The sequence below is a fragment of the Lepidochelys kempii genome, chromosome 2 (assembly GCF_965140285.1).
Source record: "Lepidochelys kempii isolate rLepKem1 chromosome 2, rLepKem1.hap1, whole genome shotgun sequence".
Taxonomy (NCBI): domain Eukaryota; kingdom Metazoa; phylum Chordata; order Testudines; family Cheloniidae; genus Lepidochelys; species Lepidochelys kempii.
The window spans coordinates 342,350-361,103 of record NC_136381.1 but is presented as its reverse complement, the minus strand read 5'-3'; the positions used below and the strand labels follow the sequence as shown (position 1 = coordinate 361,103).

At 47.6% G+C, this 18,754-nt stretch overlaps 1 protein-coding gene across 5 annotated transcripts in view; it reads right to left on the bottom strand.

The window, feature by feature from the left end:
* The window catches only part of IQANK1 (IQ motif and ankyrin repeat containing 1), a 116,005-nt gene that overhangs the window by 31,998 nt on the left and 65,253 nt on the right, over positions 1–18,754 (bottom strand). For 4 of the 5 annotated variants that reach the window (XM_078851354.1, XM_078851356.1, XM_078851355.1 and 1 more), the window contains 4 exons: positions 14,171–14,296; positions 9,527–9,666; positions 9,081–9,135; positions 8,300–8,392 (listed from right to left, as the gene is read on the bottom strand). In XM_078851354.1, the coding sequence (XP_078707480.1) occupies positions 8,300–8,392; positions 9,081–9,135; positions 9,527–9,666; positions 14,171–14,296 (414 nt within the window). The remainder of the gene's footprint in view (positions 1–8,299; positions 8,393–9,080; positions 9,136–9,526; positions 9,667–14,170; positions 14,297–18,754) is intronic. The other variant, XM_078851357.1, reaches the window with a different exon arrangement.

The window sequence follows — 18,754 nt, the reverse complement described above, 5'->3', positions numbered from 1 at the left end:
TGTAACTGACACTCTGGACAAGAGGTGCAATATCGCTGGACATCTTCATGTACTCCTGGCCAGAAGAACCTCCGCAGGATCCGTGCCTGGGTTTTCTCTACCCCTAGGTGTCCTCCAAATAGGTGACTGTGGGCGAGACTCAATATGGGTTTTTGATGTTTTTGTGGCACCAGAAGTTGTTGTATCTCTTGCTCCTGCATTTGCACCACGTGGTACAGGAGATCTTTCTTCACTATAAAGTAAGGTCCGGGACCCTGGACCTTCCCATCCACGGGTATCCCATCAATCTCGGCCACCTCTTTCCTGGTGTTATCATATCGGGGGTCCTCCGCTGGGTCCTGCCCAAAAGTCTTTCTCCTAGGACTAACCTGCCCAAGCTTCCAGGGGCCGGCTTCTGCTTCTTCCAATGGCTCGCCGCTGTCATTGCTGGGGGCAGCCTCTGGCTCACCTTCTGTGGTGCAAGTTTCTCTGTTGGCTGCTTGCGTCCATCAACCTACTAGGGAGGTCTTCTGGCCCTGGGTCAGGATCCGGGTTCCCAAGGCCTTCGCGGCCTTCCTCTCTTTTTTGTCTTCCGGGTCTTTCGGGGGACTGAGAACAGATCCTGAGAAATCTCAGCAAACATCGGGGGTTGACATTCCCGCGGTGATGAATCGCTGTCCTCAGGGTCCCCACCTCCCTCCAGCCTCTCCGGGGGGAGTAAATTATCAAACCCTGGATAGTCCCTCCCAATGGCTACAGGATATGGGAGTTTAGGAACTACACCCACGGTCACCTCAATGGGGTTTCCCTGAACCTCTATCTCCACTGGGATGGTGGGGTAATGGCTCACGGCCCCATGCACGCAAGTCATTGCTACGCGTTTGGCTTGTAGCAGCTGACTACTTTTTACCAGCTTACCCGATATGAGGGTGATAGCACTCCCCGAGTCCACAAGCGCTGAAGCCTCTGCTCCATTTATCCTCACTGGCCTGGTGTAATTATGCAGGGCTAATGCGAACCCCGCGAGGTGGATAAGGGAGCATGGGACCTCCCAATCCCCCAATTACATTGCATAGACTCCTCGGTGCTGGGACACTGTGCTGCTATGTGTCCCCACTCCCCACATGCATAACATCTATAATTGCTTTTAATCACTCCCCTATCCCGGGGGTTAGGGGGTTTAGTCCCGGGGTTCCCCCCACTCAGGCCAATCCTTTCCTTCTGGGGTCCCCACTGGTTTTCAGCCCCCTCCTTCTTCCACCTAGGACTCCCCAGGGGTTTGGCTGCCCAACCTTCCAGGGTTGGGGTCGGGTGCTTGCTTCAAAAGGGGCCTTCCTTGGGTAGTCGAGTCAGTTCCCTGGCTGTCATCTGTCTTTCTACCAGCGTGATCATCTCGTCGTACGTGGATGGATCGTTCTGGCCTACCCATTTGCGGAGATCTGGCGGCAGTCCCCGCATGTAATGGTCTATGACCAGGGTCTCCAAAATCTCCTCTGGCCTGCACACCTCCGGCTGTAACCACTTCTGCGCAAGGTGTATGAGGTCGAATAGCTGGGATCTCGGGGGTTTGTTCTCCTGGTATTTCCACTCATGGAACCTCTGGGCCCTTACCGCTGCCGTTACCCCTGATCGTGCTAGGATCTCTGCCTTCAGACGGGTATAGTCAGTGGCATTCATGGCAGGAAGTCAAAGTCGGCCTTCTGGGCCTCTCCACACAAAAAAGGGGCGAGAATGCTGACCCACTGCTCCTGGGGCCACGCCTCACGCTGAGCAGTCCTTTTGAATGAGAGGAGATATGCCTCTATGTCAATCTCCTGACGTCATCTTTGGCAGACAACCAGTGGCCCTCAGGGTTTGCGTCCCGTCTGACCCCTGGGCCTGGGTGGTGAGGATCTTCAGCCGGTCCACCACCTCTCTCAAGAGGGCACGATTTTGGGTCACCTGGCTCATCAATAATTGATTGGTTTCCTGCTGTAGCCACATAGACTCCTGTTGTGCCATTGCCTGAACCCGGGTGGCCTCCTGCTGGGCTGCCGTGGCTTGTACCAGAGCTCTTACCACCTCCTCCATTGTGGTACAAAGCAAACAAACAAACCAAAACAAAAAAAAATCCAAAACCCCAGCGCACATTTTTTTTAACTCTCTTTCTTCCGCCATGCTGTGAACGAAGTCCCACTCCTGACACCAGTTGTGACAAAGCTCTGTCCTTGCCTCCATGGGTCCCACGTTTCCTGGCAGATTTTGCTAGCCTCAGAGGCTCACTGTGACCCTCCACGTAACCCTTCTCTCTCTAGAGACAAGGGTCACAGTCTACTGAGCCATTTTCATCATAAGCCAGTGAGGGAGGTGAGGAGAAGTTATCCTTCCTTGCACAGTCTCTGTTGTCTCCCAGTCTCAGTGATTAATCGGGGGAAAAAGGGTGACGGAGCCCAGGCCCACCCTCTACTCCAGGCTCCAGCCCACAGACCCGAATAGTATCAGCTATGGTAGCTGACCTTTTAGAAACATGACATGTACAATTCCCTGGGCTACTTCCCCCACAGCAGCCCCCACTTCCTCAAGCTCCACTTCACCCTTACCTCAGGGCCTCCTTCCTTGTGCCTGATATGGTGTGTACTACTCAGCCTCTCCAACAGTGCAACTTCCTCCCACAGCTCCTGACATGCACACCCACCTGACTAACTGGGAGGCTTTCAACTTGTTTCAGCCAGCCCCTGATTGGCTTCAGGTGTCCTAATCAACCTAGCCTTCTCCCTGCCTTCTGGAAAGTTCTTAATTGGCCCCAGGTGTCTTAATTGACCTGGAGCAGCTGCCATTTCACTTATCCTGGTACCAGGGATTTGTTTAGCCTGGAGCTAATATATCTATCTCCCACTACTTTTCTATAGCCATCTATAGCCTTGCCCCATCACACCAATTAAATTTGTTCGTCTCTAAGGTGCCACAAGGACTCCTTGTTGGTTTTTGCTGACACCTGTGACAAAGTTCCTCTTCTACCTTGGTGGGTCTTGCAGTTATTGGCGAATTTGCTCACCTCAGAGATTCACGGCAGCCCTCAGTTTGGCAGTTTTCGTGAACCCACAGTCCAGGTCAACTCCTCCTGTGTCTGATCAGGAGTTGGGAAGTTTGGGGGGAACCTGGGCCCGCCCTCTACTCCGGGTTCCATCTCAGGGCCCTGTGGAATGCAGCTGTCTAGAGTGCCTCCTGGAACAGCTGTGTGACAGCTACAACTCCCTGGGCTACTTCCCCATGGCCTCCTCCAAACGCCTTCTTTATCCTCACCATAGGACCTTCCTCCTGGTATCTGATAATGCTTGTACTCCTCAGTTCTCCAGCAGTCCGCATTCTCACTCTCAGCTCCTAGTGCCTCTTGCTCCCAGCTCCTCACACGCACACCACAAACTGAAGTGAGCTCCTTTTTAAACCCAGATGCCCAGATTAACCTGCCTTAATTGATTCTAGCAGCTTCTTGATTGGCTGCAGGTGTTCTAATCAGCCTGTCTGCCTTAATTGTTTCCAGAAAGTTCCTGGTGGTTCTGGAACCTTCCCTGTTACCTTACCCAGAGAAAAGGGTCCTACTTAACCTGGGGCTAATATATCTGCCTTCTGTTACTCTCCTGTAGCCATCTGGCCCGACCCTGTCACACACCATGCAGGCACTCCTTCAGTCTTCTAGAATTTCTCCAGTATTACAGCCAGTGGAGGGTGTGCCTACACTGCACCACACCCCCAATTAAGAATCACAGATTCATAGAGTTGAAGCCCAGAAGAGACCACCAAATTATCTGCAGTAGGACCTCAGAGTTACACACACCTCAGGAATGGAGGTTGTTCATAACTCTGAAATGTTTGTAACTTTGAACAAAACATTACGGTTGTTCTTTCAAAAGTTTATAACTGAACATTGACTTAATACAGCTTTAAAACTTTACTATGCCAAAAAAAATGCTGCTTTTAACCATCCTAATTTAAATGAATCAAGTACAGAAAGTTTCTTTACCTTGTCAAATCTTTTTTTAAACTTTCCCGCTATTTTTTTCGTAGTTTATGTTTAATACAAGTACTGTACTGTATTTGACTTTTTTTTTTCCGTCTCTTCTGCTGCCTGATTGCCTGCTTCCGATTCCAAATGAGGAGTGTGGTTGACCAGTCAAGGAACTATCATGTGATTGGAATAACAGAGACTTGGTGGGGTAACTCACATGACTGGAGCACTGTCATGGATGGGTATAAACTGTTCAGGAAGGACAGGAGGGGGAGAAAAGGTGGAGGAGTTGTACTGTATGTAAGAGAGTGGAATGATTGCTCAGAGCTCCAGTGTGAAACTAGAGAAAAGCCTATTGAGTGTCTTTGGGTTAAGTTTAGAGGCAAGAGGAAAAAGGGTGATGTCATGGTGGGCGTCTGCTATAGACCACCAGACCAAGAGGATGAGGTAGACAAGGCTTTCTTCGGACAAGTAACGGAAGTTTCCAGATCACAGGCCCAGGTTCTCATGGGGGACTTCAAATCACCCTGACATCTGCTGGAAGAGCAATACTGCAGTGCACAGACAATCCAGGAAGTTTTTGGAGAGTGTTGGGGACAACTTTCTGGTGCAAGTGCTGGAGGAACCGACTAGGGACCATGCTCCTCTTGACCTGCTGCTCACAAACAGGGAAGAATTAGTAAGGGGAAGTAAAAGTGGGTGGCAACCTGCGCAGAAGTGACCATGAGATGGTTGAGTTCGGGATCCTGACACAGGGAAGAAAGGAGAGCAGCAGAATATGGACCCTGAACTTCAGAAAAGCAGACTTTGACTCCCCCAGGGAACTGATGGGCAGGATCCCCTGGGAGGCTAATATGAGGAAGAAATGAGTCCAGGAGAGCTGGCTGTATTTTAAAGAAGCCTTATTGAGGGCGCAGGAACAAACCATCCCAATGTGCAGAAAGAATAGCAAATATGGCTGGTGACCATCTTGGCTTAACAGAGAGATCTTCGGTGAGCTTAAACACAAAAAGGAAGCTTACAAGAAGTGGAAACTTGGACACATGACTAGGGAGAAGTATAAAAATATTGCTCGAGCATGCAGGGGTGTAATCAGGAAGGCCAAGGCACAACTGGAGTTGCAGCTAGCAAGGGATGTGAAGGATAACAAGAAGGGTTTCTACAGGTACGTTAGTAACAAGGTGGTCAGGGAAAGTGTGGGACCCTTACTGAATGGGGGAGGCAACCTAGTGACAGATGTGGAAAAAGCTGAAGTACTCAATGCTTTTTTTGCCTCAGTCTTCACAGACAAGGTCAGCTCCCAGACTGCTGCACCGGGTAGCACAGTATGGGGAGGAGATGAGCAGCCCTCAGTGGTGAAAGACCAGGTTAAGGACTATTTAGAAAAGCTGCATATGCACAAGTCCATGCGACCGGATGCAATGCAGCTGAGGGTGCTGAGGGAGTTGGCTGATGTGATTGCAGAGACATTGGCCATTATCTTTGAAAACTTGTGGCAATCAGGGGAGGTCCTGGACAAATGGAAAAAGGTAAATATAGTACCCATCATCTAAAAAGCGAAGAAGAAGAATCCAGGGAACTACAGACTGGTCAGCCTCACCTCAGTCCCTGGAAAAATCACGGCGCATGTCCTCAAGGAATTCATTTTGAAGCACTTGGAGGAGAGGAAGGTGATCAGGAACAGTTAACATGGGTTCACCGAGGGCAAGTCATGCCTGACCAACCTGATTGCCATCTATGATAAGATAACTGGCTCTGTGGATATGGGGAAAGCAGTGGACATGATATGTCCTGACTATAGCAAAGTTTTTGATATGGTCTCCCACCATATTCTTACCAGCAAGTTAAAAAAAGTATAGATTGGCTAAACGGACTATAGGGTGGATAGAAAGCTGGCTAGATCATCGGGCTCAGTGGGTAGTGGTCAACGGCTCAATGTCTAGTTGGGAGCTGGTATCAAGTGGAGTGCCACGAGGTCTGTCCTGGGGCTGGTTTTGTTCAACATCATCATTAACGATTTGGATGATGGGATGGATTGTACACTCAGCAAGTTCGCAGATGACACTAAGTTGGGGGGAGAGGTAGATACACTGGAGGGTAGGGGTATGGTCCAGAGTGACCTAGACAAATCTGAGGATTGGGCCCAAAGAAATCTGATGAAGTTCAACAAGGACAAGTGTAGAGTCCTGCACTTAGGACGGAAGAATTCCATGCACTGCTACAGGCTGGGGACTGACTGGCTAAGCGGCAGTTCTGCAGAAAAGGATTACAGTGGACGAGAAGCTGGATACGAGTCAACAGTGTGCCCTTATTGCTAAGAAGGCTAACGGCATATTGGGCTGAATTAGTAGGAGCATTGCCAGCAGATTGAGGGAAGTGATTATTCCCCTCTATTCGGCACTGGTGAGGCCACATCTGGAGTATTGCATGCAGTTTTGGTGCCCCCACTACAGAAAGGATGTGGACAAATTGGAGAGAGTCCAGTGAAGTGCAACAAAAATTATTAGGGGGCTGGGGCACATGATTTATGAGGAGAGGCTGTGGGAACTGGGCTTATTTAGTCTGCAGAGGAGAAGAGTGAGGATGGATTAGATAGCAGCCTTCAACTAAGATTAAAGAGGACAAAAGAAAGGCTGTTGTTTACTCTTCCCACCCCCAGGAAGATAAGTCTTGCAAGTGAATTGCTTCCATCAGCTGAGTTGGCAGATCAAAGCAGAAGTGAGGAAGTGAATAAAACCTCTGAACAAGCAGGAACTGTATCTTTATACTGCTTGGACTCTGGGGGGGAACAAGGATTACTAGAATAAACAAAAGATTCCCAGTGCTTATCCTGGGTTAGCCCTAAAGGACATACAGACCTTGCTTATTATAGACGCTTCTATTACTTTTTGAAAGTTAAGGTTGTAAGTTATTATCTGCTTTAACCTTGTCAAAAAAATATCGTTACCTTTTCCTGTTTAGTAAATCTTTAGATAGTTTAGTATAGGATTGGCTACAAGCGTTGTCTTCAGTGTGAGCTCTAACATGCAATTCAGGACTGGGCGCAACCTGAATATTGCTGTGATTCGTGGTGTAAGGGCCATCTATCACAAGGGCAAGCTTCCCTAGGTGGCGAGACAGGGAGTACCGACTGTCTGTGACTCCATGTTAAGGCTGTTACAGTGCCTAAGGAGTATACACTTGATAACTGGTTGGTGAAATCTAAGTATAGAGCTCTCAACCAGTTTGGGGTTTGTGCCGGTTTTTTAAAAAAAAAACCAAAAAAACAGTCTGCCCTGAGGTTGGTACTCATGCTCTTGAGCCACTGCAGGACAGCTTGATAATGAGTACAGTAAATGTCCCTAAGCTTTCGTATCTATAAATGTTATATATCTTTGTCAGATAAGGATTGTATTCTAGCTCCATGGGGGAGGGTTATAGAGCTAACTCCAGCAACTACAATAAGTGTGTGTGTGTGGGGGGTGAATCCTGCAGATCCCAGGACAGGTAAACAACTCCAGATAATTACCAGTTCTTGGGGGGCATTTCACATACTGATTCAGACCAGGTTCAAGAGACCCAGATGACAAAGGCTCAGCCTGAACTGATTGAGTGGCCCTCATTTGATCCTCAAATTAACATTAGACTGTAACTGAGAGGGAAAAACCTTGCCCTACCAGGGTCTCCACGTGGATGATGGGTGTCACCTGGTAAGCTTAACACACACGTAGACAATTTTTTAAAAATTATATTTAGGACAAAAGCATTACAGAATATATATATATATATATTGTGCTCTGTGAAACAACCATCATAGCCACTGGGAAAGAGTAGAACTGCAGGCAATAAAGTCAGACCTGCTGGGATAAGCATAGTGAATTGGAAGGGGGACTACAAGCCTAAATACCTAGTCTGGAGGGAGAGGGACATGGGTCCCTGCCCATGGAGAGGTGGTGGCTGGAGGCCTGAGTCTTAAAGGGGTGCCTTTGAGCAGACAAAGGCAGAGGTACAGTTAACCCTGGAACTGTGATATCTCCATCACTGGACGTTCTAACAAAGTTTGGATATTTTCTAAAAGAGACACTCTAGTGTAAATAGGAATTCATTCAGGGATGTCCTATGGCCTGTGTTAAGCAGGTCAGACTAGATGATTGCAACGGTCCCTTCTGGCCTAATAATCTAGGAGCCCCAATGTTGGGTGCACACTGTGCAGACCTCCTACCCCAAATATTCTGAAAGGATGTGGCAGAGAGCCCCAAGCTGCCCCTCAGGTCCAATGGAGCAAAGGCAGCTTGGAACCTCTGTAGAGTCCCTTCCTGACAGGCCTAAAGGGGCAGAAGGGCCTGGGAGCCTCACCTGCAGGGTCAGCTCTGCATTGACCATCTGCTTTCTCTGACACTTGTCATGCTCTGTGATTCTCCTGTTCAGTTCACAGTAGGCCTGCTGCAGCTGCATGGGAGGAAAAAGGAGGAAACAGATGGGAAAGATGAAGGTGGCCCCCAACACAACTTTGTCTTAGGTGGGGAGGAAAACAGAATCCTTTGTCACACCTGCAAGGCTTAAATTCTTTGTCCCTATGCTCTAGATGGGGCTGCAACATTCCTGTCACACACAGCAGATAAATTCTACCCTACTGTTCTCAGGAGGGACAGTAAACCCCTGGTCTGGATCAGATGTTGGGACCAGTTGGCTGGCTGTATAAAAAGGTCAAAGTGGACTGACCAATAGCTAGGGCAGGCTGGCTGGCAGTCTCTATGCAAGTGCAACTGAGCAGCATGAATATCTGTCCCAGGCATGCACCGTGAGGAGTACAGAACATATCCCATCAACTCTCTCCTGGAGACAGAGCAGATGGAATTGTGTTTTCTCCATGCAGGTACAAACCATTCTTGCACAAATGATACCAATTAGCAAGTGCTGCCCCTCTCTTTAAGACTAGAAGGGCTGACATCTAAGTCCAGAGATCAGCATCTAAATGCACACCAATTCCAGCTCAATCCCATCAGGGATCAGCTGACCAGGAAAGTCGGGCACTGAAGAATAAGAAGAAGTACGGCCACCACAGGGAAGGGCTGGAAATGGGGAAAAAATGATACCTGGGGGCTGTTTAATAGTTTCTAAAAAGAGCTGGCCTGACCTCCTTGTTACATCTCTCCTGCACTTTAGACAGCTGCTCCACCTCCTCGTTCATTCTATGGGAAAGAACAACACAGTTCAGTTTCTGAGTCCTTCACAGTGGCGAGGGGCACAGCAGCATTGCAGTTTCTGGACCCCCTTCCCTGATTCTAAAAGATGTCCTGATCAGACGAAGTGAGGAAAAGGAACCAAATGACATCACCCCCTGCAATGGGACAAACTCTTGGGCAACACCTGGGACATAAACTTGAGGTTCCTTCTTTTACCCCTTCTTAACTTACTATTCTGCCTCTTTCTTCGCTTCTTTTGCCTTTTGTCTCATAAAGTCCGAGTTCTCAAACTGTAACCCATTCAAAAGGTAAAAAACACGTTCAGTGTAACAGTGTTTGTGACTGCTGTATCTAACTATCTTCCCTTTCCTGGCTAGGGCTGGGGTGCAGCTCTCACCGGTGAGTCTCAGCTTCTTTCTGCTTCTTTTCCAGCAAGGCTCTTCTTTGCTGTTCTGCCTCCATCTTCTGTAGCATCAACTCAGTCAGGCTGATGTCCCAGGACTGCAGAATGGCAACCAAGCTATCCAAAGAAGCAATCTTATTGGAAACAAACACAAACACCACTGTGGCTGTAAATACATAAAATTAATGGTTGCAACCCACTCTCCAAACTCCAATCTCAGCAGCACCAACAATGGGTACTAAGGCTGGGAACATAACCCTTCATCTAAGATAAGTGGGACCAAAGAAAGGGCAATCTGCACCACTAACATCATAGGCACTGCTAACCCTGTGTAATTTCCTTAATCCAAATAATCACTCTTAACTTGAGGGACTGTCCTGTTGACACTATTTTACTCTTTGCATGAATGAACCTGATAGGATGATTTATCTCACTCTTGTAGTTAAACAGTCTGCATCACTGCCATATATGAGTGCCTATCAACCATCCTTTGCTCACATAAAGAACGGTTACTTACCCTACATTAACTGTAGCTCAAGATGTATTGTCCGCATGGGATTCCGATTTTGGTGCTCATGTGCCCCATGCATGTAAGATCGGATTCTTTTGAACAGCAGTGTCTGTCAGGGCCATGCCTGTACCCTGGGCATTGTTGCAACCCCCAACAGCTGAGGTTATAAGGGGCAGGATGGCCTCAACCACCTCTTCATTCCCTTGCCAATAAGGATACCTAGGGTAATTACCCTAGGGTAATTAATGAGTACAGTAAATGTCCCTAAGCTTTTGTATCTATAAATGTTATGTATCTTCTTGCAGCAAAGACAGACAGCAGAACATGGAATCATAGAATCATAGAATATTAGGGTTGGAAGGGACCTCAGAAGGTCATCAAAGCAGGACCAATCCCCAGCTAAATTATCCCAGCCAGGGCTTTGTCAAGCCTGACCTTAAAAACTTCTAAGGAAGGAGATTCCACCACCTCCATAGGTAACGCATTCCAGTGTTTCACCACCCTCCTAGTGAAAAGGTTTTTCCTAATATCCAACCTAACCCCCCCCCCCACTGCAACTTGAGACCATTACTCCTTGTTCTATCATCTGCTACCACTGAGAACAGTCTAGATCCATCCTCTTTGGAACCCTCTTTCAGATAGTTGAAAGCAGCTATCAAATCCCACCTCATTCTTCTCTTCCGCAGACTAAACAATCCCAGTTCCCTCAGCCTCTCCTCATAACTCATGTGTTCCAGTCCCCTAATGATTTTTGCTGCCCTCCGCTGGACTCTTTCCAATTTTTCCACATCCTTCTTGTAGTGTGGGGCCCAAAACTGGACACACTACTCCAGATGAGACCTCACCAATGTCGAATAGAGGGGAACGATCACATCCCTCGATCTGCTGGCAATGCCCCTACTTATGCAGCCCAAAATGCCATTGGCCTTCTTGGCAACAATGGCACACTGTTGACTCATGTCCAGCTTCTTGTCCACTGTCACCGCTAGGTCCTTTTCTGCAGAACTGCTGCTGAGCCATTCGGTCCCTAGTCTGTAGCGGTGCATGGGATTCTTCCGTCCTAAGTGCAGGACTCTGCACTTGTCCTTGTTGAACCTCATCAGATTTCTTTTGGCCCAATCCTCTCATTTGTCTAGGGCCCTCTTTATCCTATCCCTACCCTCCAGCGTATCTACCTCTCCTCCCAGTTTAGTGTCGTCTGCAAACTTGCTGAGGATGCAATCCACACCATCCTCCAGATCATTTATGAAGATATTCAACAAAAGCGGCCCGAGGACCAACCCTTGGGGCACTCCACTTGATACCGGCTGCCAACTAGACATGGAGCCATTGATCACTACCCGTTGAGCCCGACAATCTAGCCAGCTTTCTATCCACCTTATCGTCCATTCATCCAGCCCATAATTCTTTAACTTACTGGCAAGAATACTGTGGGAGACCGTGTCAAAAGCTTTGCTAAAGTCAGGGAACAACACGTCCACTGCTTTCCCCTCATCCACAGAGCCAGTTATCTCGTCATAGAAGGCAATTAGATTCGTCAGGCATGACCTTCCCTTGGTGAATCCATGCTGACTGTTCCTGATCACTTTCCTCTCCTCGAAGTGCTTCAGAATTGATTCCTTGAGGACCTGCTCCATGATTTTTCCAGGGGCTGAGGTGAGGTTGACTGGCCTGTAGTTCCCAGGATCCTCCTTCTTCCCTTTTTTAAAGATGGGCACTACATTAGCCTTTTTCCAGTTGTCCGGGACTTCCCCCGATCGCCATGAATTTTCAAAGATAATGGCCAATGGCTCTGCAATCACATCCGCCAACTCCTTTAGTATTCTCAGATCTTGGAATCTGTGAGGACAATACACCTAAAGAACTATGGGTGTTGTAGGGTAAATAACTACTTTCTTTTTCAAGTGTTTGTCTGTACAGATTCCTCTCTTCATCACTAGCAAGCAGTATCCTTCTTAAGAGATAGGTAAGAGGAATATCACCTGGAGGACTGCTCTACCAAAGTTTTTAATCTGACCTAGACTCCTGAACCAAGGCATAGTCGGGACCACACAAAAATGAGGAAGTTAGTTAAACAGAAATTAAGAGGTACAGTGCCAAAAGTGAAATCCCTGCAAGCTGCATGGAAGCTTTTTAAAGACGTCATAATAGAGGCTCAACTTAAATGTATACCCCAAATTAAAAAACATAGTAAGAGAACCAAAAAAGTGCAACCAGGGCTTAACAACAAAGTAAAAAAAACCACTGAGACACAAAAAGGCATCCTTTAAAAACTGGAAGTTAAATCCTTGTGAGGAAAATAGAAAGGAGCCTAAACTCTGGCAAATTAAGTGTAAAAATATCATTAGGAAGGCCAAAAAAAGAATTTGAAGAACAGCTACCCAAAGACTCAAAAAGTAATAGCAAAATTTTTTGTAAGTATATCAGAAGCAGAAAGCCTGCTAAACAATCAGTAGGACCACTGGAGGATTGAGATGCTAAAGGAGCATAGAATATCAGGGTTGGAAGGGACCTTAAGAGGTCATCTACTCCAACCCCCTGCTCAAAGCAGGGCCAATCCCCAACTAAATCATCCCAGCCTGGGCTTTTGACCTTGAAAACCTCTAAGGAAGGAGATTCCACCACCTCCTTAGGTAACACATTCCAGTGCTTCACCACCCTCCTAGCGAAAAAGTTTTTCCTAACATGCAACCTAAAGGGGAGGTTCGATAGAGCATGGAGCTAGGCTGTTATCAGTGGTGGCAGATGACAGAACGAGGAGTAATGGTCTCAAGTTGCAGTGGGGGAGGTCTAGGTTGGCTATTAGGAAAAAATATTTCACTGGGAGGGTGGTGACGCTCTGGAATGGGTTACTGAGGGTGGTGGTGGAATCTCCATCCTTAGAGGTTTTTAACAAAGCCCTTGACAAAGCCCTGTCTGGGATGATTTCAGGCTTAGGATAGGAACTCCATCTCCCAGTGGGTAAGGGAGATCTACATCTCCTTTGGTGCTGGATTTCTTCGGGCCTCTGTGTTGTGTTGAAGTAAAAGCAGAAGAGGAATAGGGCTTGTGAACATCTGTGGTGTCTGGGATAATATTACAGCTCACAGGAGCACTAATGGACTGAGACAAACGGGGAGGTTTCTTGGCCAGCTTGCCTGGATCAGACAATGCTTGCATCAAAGTCTCCCAGAAGATGTAACTTCAGTCTGCCCTCTCTGAATTAAAGTGTGTACTTTGAAAAAACCTTACATTAAGTAGTGCTCAGGCATATGGTCTTTGCCTAAGCACAGGAGATGCTGAGCATCAATCATGGGTTTTGCTGAGTCCCCGGTAAAGAGATCTTGAATCCTGGAGCCTTGCCTTTAGGCATTTTGATCTTATGTGTGTGTGTGGCGGGGGGTGTCTAACCATGTACAGAGGCTGGCATGGGAGGGGGAGGGGGGCAGAAATCGTATCAACACACTGTTTCCACAGGGATTTTTTTTTTTAAAATAGAGGACAGGTATGCTAACTAATGAACTGTAAATAGTGAATCAGAAAACAATAGCTAAATAATCTCTTGCATATTGGAGGTCACTGAGATCGCAGGGCTCCATGTTGAAGCCATAGGTGGTCAGAAGGAACTGAAAGGCCGTTCAGGCTGCCCTGCTCCTTATACCCTCGGCTACAGTGGTTGCAGGGGCTCCCAGGATGCAGGGGAATGCCCAGGGGACACAGCTATTCAAAAGAATATGATTGCATGTGCACAGGGCACATGTGCACCAAGAGTGGAATCTGTGTGCACGATCACTCAAAGAAATTAAACAGCAGTTAAACTGAAACTAACTGGACACAACTCAACTCAAAGCCACATGCCTGGCTGAAAATGCTTTACCTGTTCTTGTTACAAGTAACACCTGAGATCAGTAGAGGTAAATTCAGAGAAAAACGGATATACTTTCACCTCTGTTTTCAGGTTTACTTCCAACAGTTTATAGCACTCTGGGTAGACTCATTGCCACTGCTCCCCCGGCATGGTCAGTCAATATCCACCCCTGTTTGTGAGGCTCATTCAGAGAGCAACAAATGAGACAACATAAGAGACCAAAAGCCAAAAAGAAACAATGTTATTTAAGGCAAAGGGAAATAGAACAAATTGCCCCTACTTGTTCAGGCGTGTTGCCATCATCAGCATAAAGTCTGGGGTCTGCTCCATATTGAAGAAGTGTCTCCACGGCGGCCATGTGACCACCAAAAGCAGCACGATAAAGAGGGGTCCTGCCAAAAGCCCCCTACACAAATAAAAACAATGAACATGAGGAAAATAGTGTCTGACAGTCACATATAGCAATCTGCTGTCATCAGTGCTCTGCACATCTCCACCCACTCTGCATAAAGGACAACCTATAAAGCTCCATCTCCCTCTGCAGAAGTGGGTACCAGCAGGACCTGATTAAAGCAATTTGCAGCCCTAAACACACTCACATGGGGTCTCTTCTGTGCCACAACCCTACTCCTCCACACCATCATCCCATCCCTGCTTAGGGTTGTAATGGCCAGGGCCACTGTCATCTGGATGACCTGACAACCTTAGATATGGAGCACTTGTGGGGGGAGGAAGCCAGAGAATGTAAGAATTCTTTAAAGAGGGTTTACCAGTATTTATTTTATCTACACCCATTTACTTTCAGTCCTATTTCCTTGTAAGTTGTTTCTTTGTGTACCCAAAGCCTTTTTATTCTCTAGAAAGTCCAAAGTCTTTATAGGGAGGCAGAACCCAGCCTGTATCCAAACTCAGTACCTTCTTTTCCTACGTCTTACTGCTCCTCAGACAATGATCTGGTGTGGTCTTTAAAACTCCCCTCTCGAAATTGTTCCCCCAACCTCAGAATGAGGTGGGGCTAATTAATGTAAATCCTAGATCCCTCCCACTCCCAGCAGCTTCCGAGAGGATTTGTGATTGATTAAAGCCAGCTGGATCACACCCTAGTTCTAATTTTCTGAAGTAGTCCACTACCTACAGATTCTTGGGGTTTGGGTTTTTTTCACCCTTGTGACAGTTCATTCTCTCATAGTCATATATATAAAAGCAACCTGCTGAGCTAGAGGGTGGTCTACCATTGCTCCCCTTTGTGAAAGCTGTGGTCTCTCCTCCTTTCTAGAACATCACTCTATTGTCATACAAGCTGGGTTCTGTCCAGAGGGAAGGAGGTCTCAGCCCCTATCATGTGGGCAGGAAATGCTATGTATGCATCTTCCCCACTCAAACTATGATGGGGTGGCTGCAGCACGTACCCTGAGTTCTCTTTTCATGTGGTGTCAGAAAAGGCCCTCACGTAGAGATAGCAACTAATGTTCCCTCTTTTTTTTTCTTCTTGTGTGTTGAACAAATGGCTGCCCAAGCTCATAGCACAGCCTCTCCCACCCTCTCCCATCCCACACATTTCCTTCTTCCTCTATCCTCTCCCTCATTACATCTGCTCCTTTCATTCATTCTCCTTCCTGCCTCTTCATTCATTCCAGATCCTACATTCATTTCAATGAGACTTGATTAGCATGACAAACTACACTTATGTTGCCAAAGGTCATTGAAGAGACAGACTGCTCAGGTCTCTGTCAGGAGTGGATGCAACCCACCCACAATAGACTCCCACACTTCATCTGAGGTTTCAACTTTTGCCCATTTATCATTCCTATCCATTCCTGAGCTGCTAGCAGGTTGTTCCACAGCATGATGCTCTGTCACTCTTTTTTCCCATAGTCAAGAACAGTTTTCCTCATAACTTTTTGATGACACAACTTTATGATACCGGATAATTTGAAAAAACATCTATCTTGCTCTTCCTCTTATTTGCAATATTGGCCTAGAAAATGTTTGTCTCAATCTCTCCTTTCACATTGGCTGGACAGTCGCTCTTTTCTGAGTTTAAACACTTTCTCTCCACCATTCTCAATTTTCCTTATCCCTCTCTTCCCTATCCCCTTCATCATGTTTGTTAAATTTGAGTGCTCAGTCATTCATTCTGCACACAGTAAAAGAAAGAGGCCACTAGGAGGTGTGCAGTGCCTCTGTCTCTTTCCTTTCTTGGCCACTCAGGTTCATCAGAGCCAGCAGCTGAGTCTCCCCCGCAGCTGAGTCCCATTTCCCTGGTACTTTCAAGCACCCTTAAGAGGGGCTCCTCATAGTGGAAGGCCACCCCTCCCAGGGCCTCCTGGGCAAGCTAAGAAGTTTTTCCTTTTCCCTTGTCTCCGTCCCCTTTCCATTAGAGCCAAAAGAGTGACAGGGTCCTCTTCTGCGCAGCAGGAGCCTAGTTGCCCCTGGTTGTAGATGTGAGGCCAGCCATGTCTTCCTTCTGCTGGAGGCTCTCTGCAGTCTCAGACAAACATTACTGCATTGGTTACACTTGAGTCATATTTTCAAACTTTACTTTTTTTTTTTAAATGGAAGTGGACATTCTGGCTTCAAGTGATTTCAGAACCAGGGGCCTTAGGTATAGGTTTATAATGCCTATGTAAAGCAGCTATGGAACATGATCCACCTTCATGAGAAGCAGGCTCCCACCCCACTAATATCAGAAGGGTTGACGTTACCAAATTGCTATTTTCTGAAGGGAAAAGGGATTTGGGAGTGAAGTTAGGAGGACTGACTACCAGGAGGGAGACATTGGAACATAACTAAATGAAAGGCAGTTGATCAGTGTGTGAAGATGGGAGGGGCACAAGAGAAATTAATAGGTAATGCTATAATTTAGTCATGGGTATTTTTAGTAAAAATCATGGACAGGTTATAGAACGATAGAAGATTAGGGCTGGAAGAGACCTCAGGAGGTCATCTAGTCCAATCCCCTGCTCAAAGCAGGACCAATTCCCAACTAAATCATCCCAGTCAGGGCTTTGTCAAGCCTGACTTTAAAAACGTCTAAGGAAGGAGATTCCACCACCTCCCTAGGTTACACATTCCAGTGTTTCACCACCCTCCTAGTGAAAAAGTTTTTCCTAATATCCAACCGAAACCTCCCCCACTGCAACTTGAGACCATTACTCCTTGTTCTGTCATCAGCTACCACTGAGAACAGTCTAGATCCATCCTGTTTGGAACCCCCCTTCAGGTAGTTGAAAGCAGCTATCAAATCCCCCCATATTCTTCTCTTCTGCAGACTAAATAAGCCCAGTTCCCTCAGCCTCTCCTCATAAGTCATGTGCCCCAGACCCCTAATCATTTTCGTTGCCCTCCACTGGACTCTCTCCAATTTTTCCACATCCTTTCCGTAGTGGGGGCCCCAAAACTGGATGCAAATCTCCAGATGTGGCCTCACCAATGCCAAATAGAGGGGAAGAATCACTTCCCTCGATCTGCTGGCAACGCTCCTACTAATGCAGCCCAATATGCCGTTAGCCTTCTTGGCAACAAGGGCACATTGTTGACTCATATCCAGTTTCTCATCCATTGTAATCCCCAGGTCCTTTTCTGAAGAACTGCCTCTTAGCCAGTTGGTCCCTAGTCTGTCACAGTGTATTAAGTGAGGACCTTCAAAATATGGAACAATATTTCCGGAAATGGAGGCTCAAACCTGTGACAAAGTAGGGAGTATTAACCTGGTAATGTTGCATGGGAGTTTTACTTGTTTACTCTCTTCTGCTAACATGGGGCGTGCCTCCATTTCCCTGGGGTACTGCACCAATACTAGATGGTGATGGCAAGTAAGCGGGTGACTTCACTGACGGATGATACTTGATGGCCAGCACGTAAATGATGGTGACTGGCCTTCGTAACCTAAGCCCAGGAGGGGACTGGGACCAGATGACACCTTCTGCCCGGGAAACAGGACAAAGGCTGGAAGAGAGCTTGGAGGTGTGGCTGGGTGAGGCAGCAGGAAGGGGTTTCAGTTTGGAGCTGGCTGGGGAGATGGCAACATGCCCAGAACCAGGGTCTGGGCTCCCCACCCCACAAGAGGGACCTGGATGAGCACAGGCGCTGATTCTGTGGGTGCTCCGGGGCTGGAGCACCCACGGGGAAAAATTAGTGGGTGCTCTGCACCCATTGGCGGCTAAGCTCCCCATACCCCCTGCCCCACCTCCTCCTCCTTTTCCCCGCCTAAGCGCACCGTGTCCCCGCTCCTCCGCCTACCTCCCAGCGCTTCCCCCTGGCCACCACCAAACAGCTGTTTGGCGGCGTGCTGGGAGGGAGGGGGAGGAGTGGCAACATGGTGCGCTCGGGGAGGAGGCGGGGAAGAGAAGGGGATAGGGCGAGAATTTGGGGAAGGAGTTGGAATAGGGGCAGGGAGGGGGCGGAGTTGCGGTGGGGACTTTGGGGAAAGAGTTGGAATGGGGGCAGGGCAGGGGTGGGAAGACGCTAGGCTGGGGCAGAGCCGCATGGAAGGGATGGAGTGGGGGCAGGGCCGGGGGCAGGTGGGAAGAGATCAAGCATCCAAGGGAAAGTGTGGAAGTTGCCCCATATGTGACTGGGGGGTCCTGTTTTCTGTACCTACAAGGTCTGTTTAGAGTGTGTTCCTGTCATCTAATAAACCTTCTGTTTTACTGGCTGGCTGAGAGTCATGGTGAATTGCAGGATGTGGGGGGTACAGGGCTTTGACTCCCTCACACTCCATGACAAAACCAAACCCTGGAAAAACAATAGTAAGCGCATTTCATCTTGATAATAGGAATGCCAAAAGCACACTGAAAGTAGCTTTCTGGGGTAAAAATGTGCAACACGATTACACTCCAACATATCTTGGAGTGAAACTCGA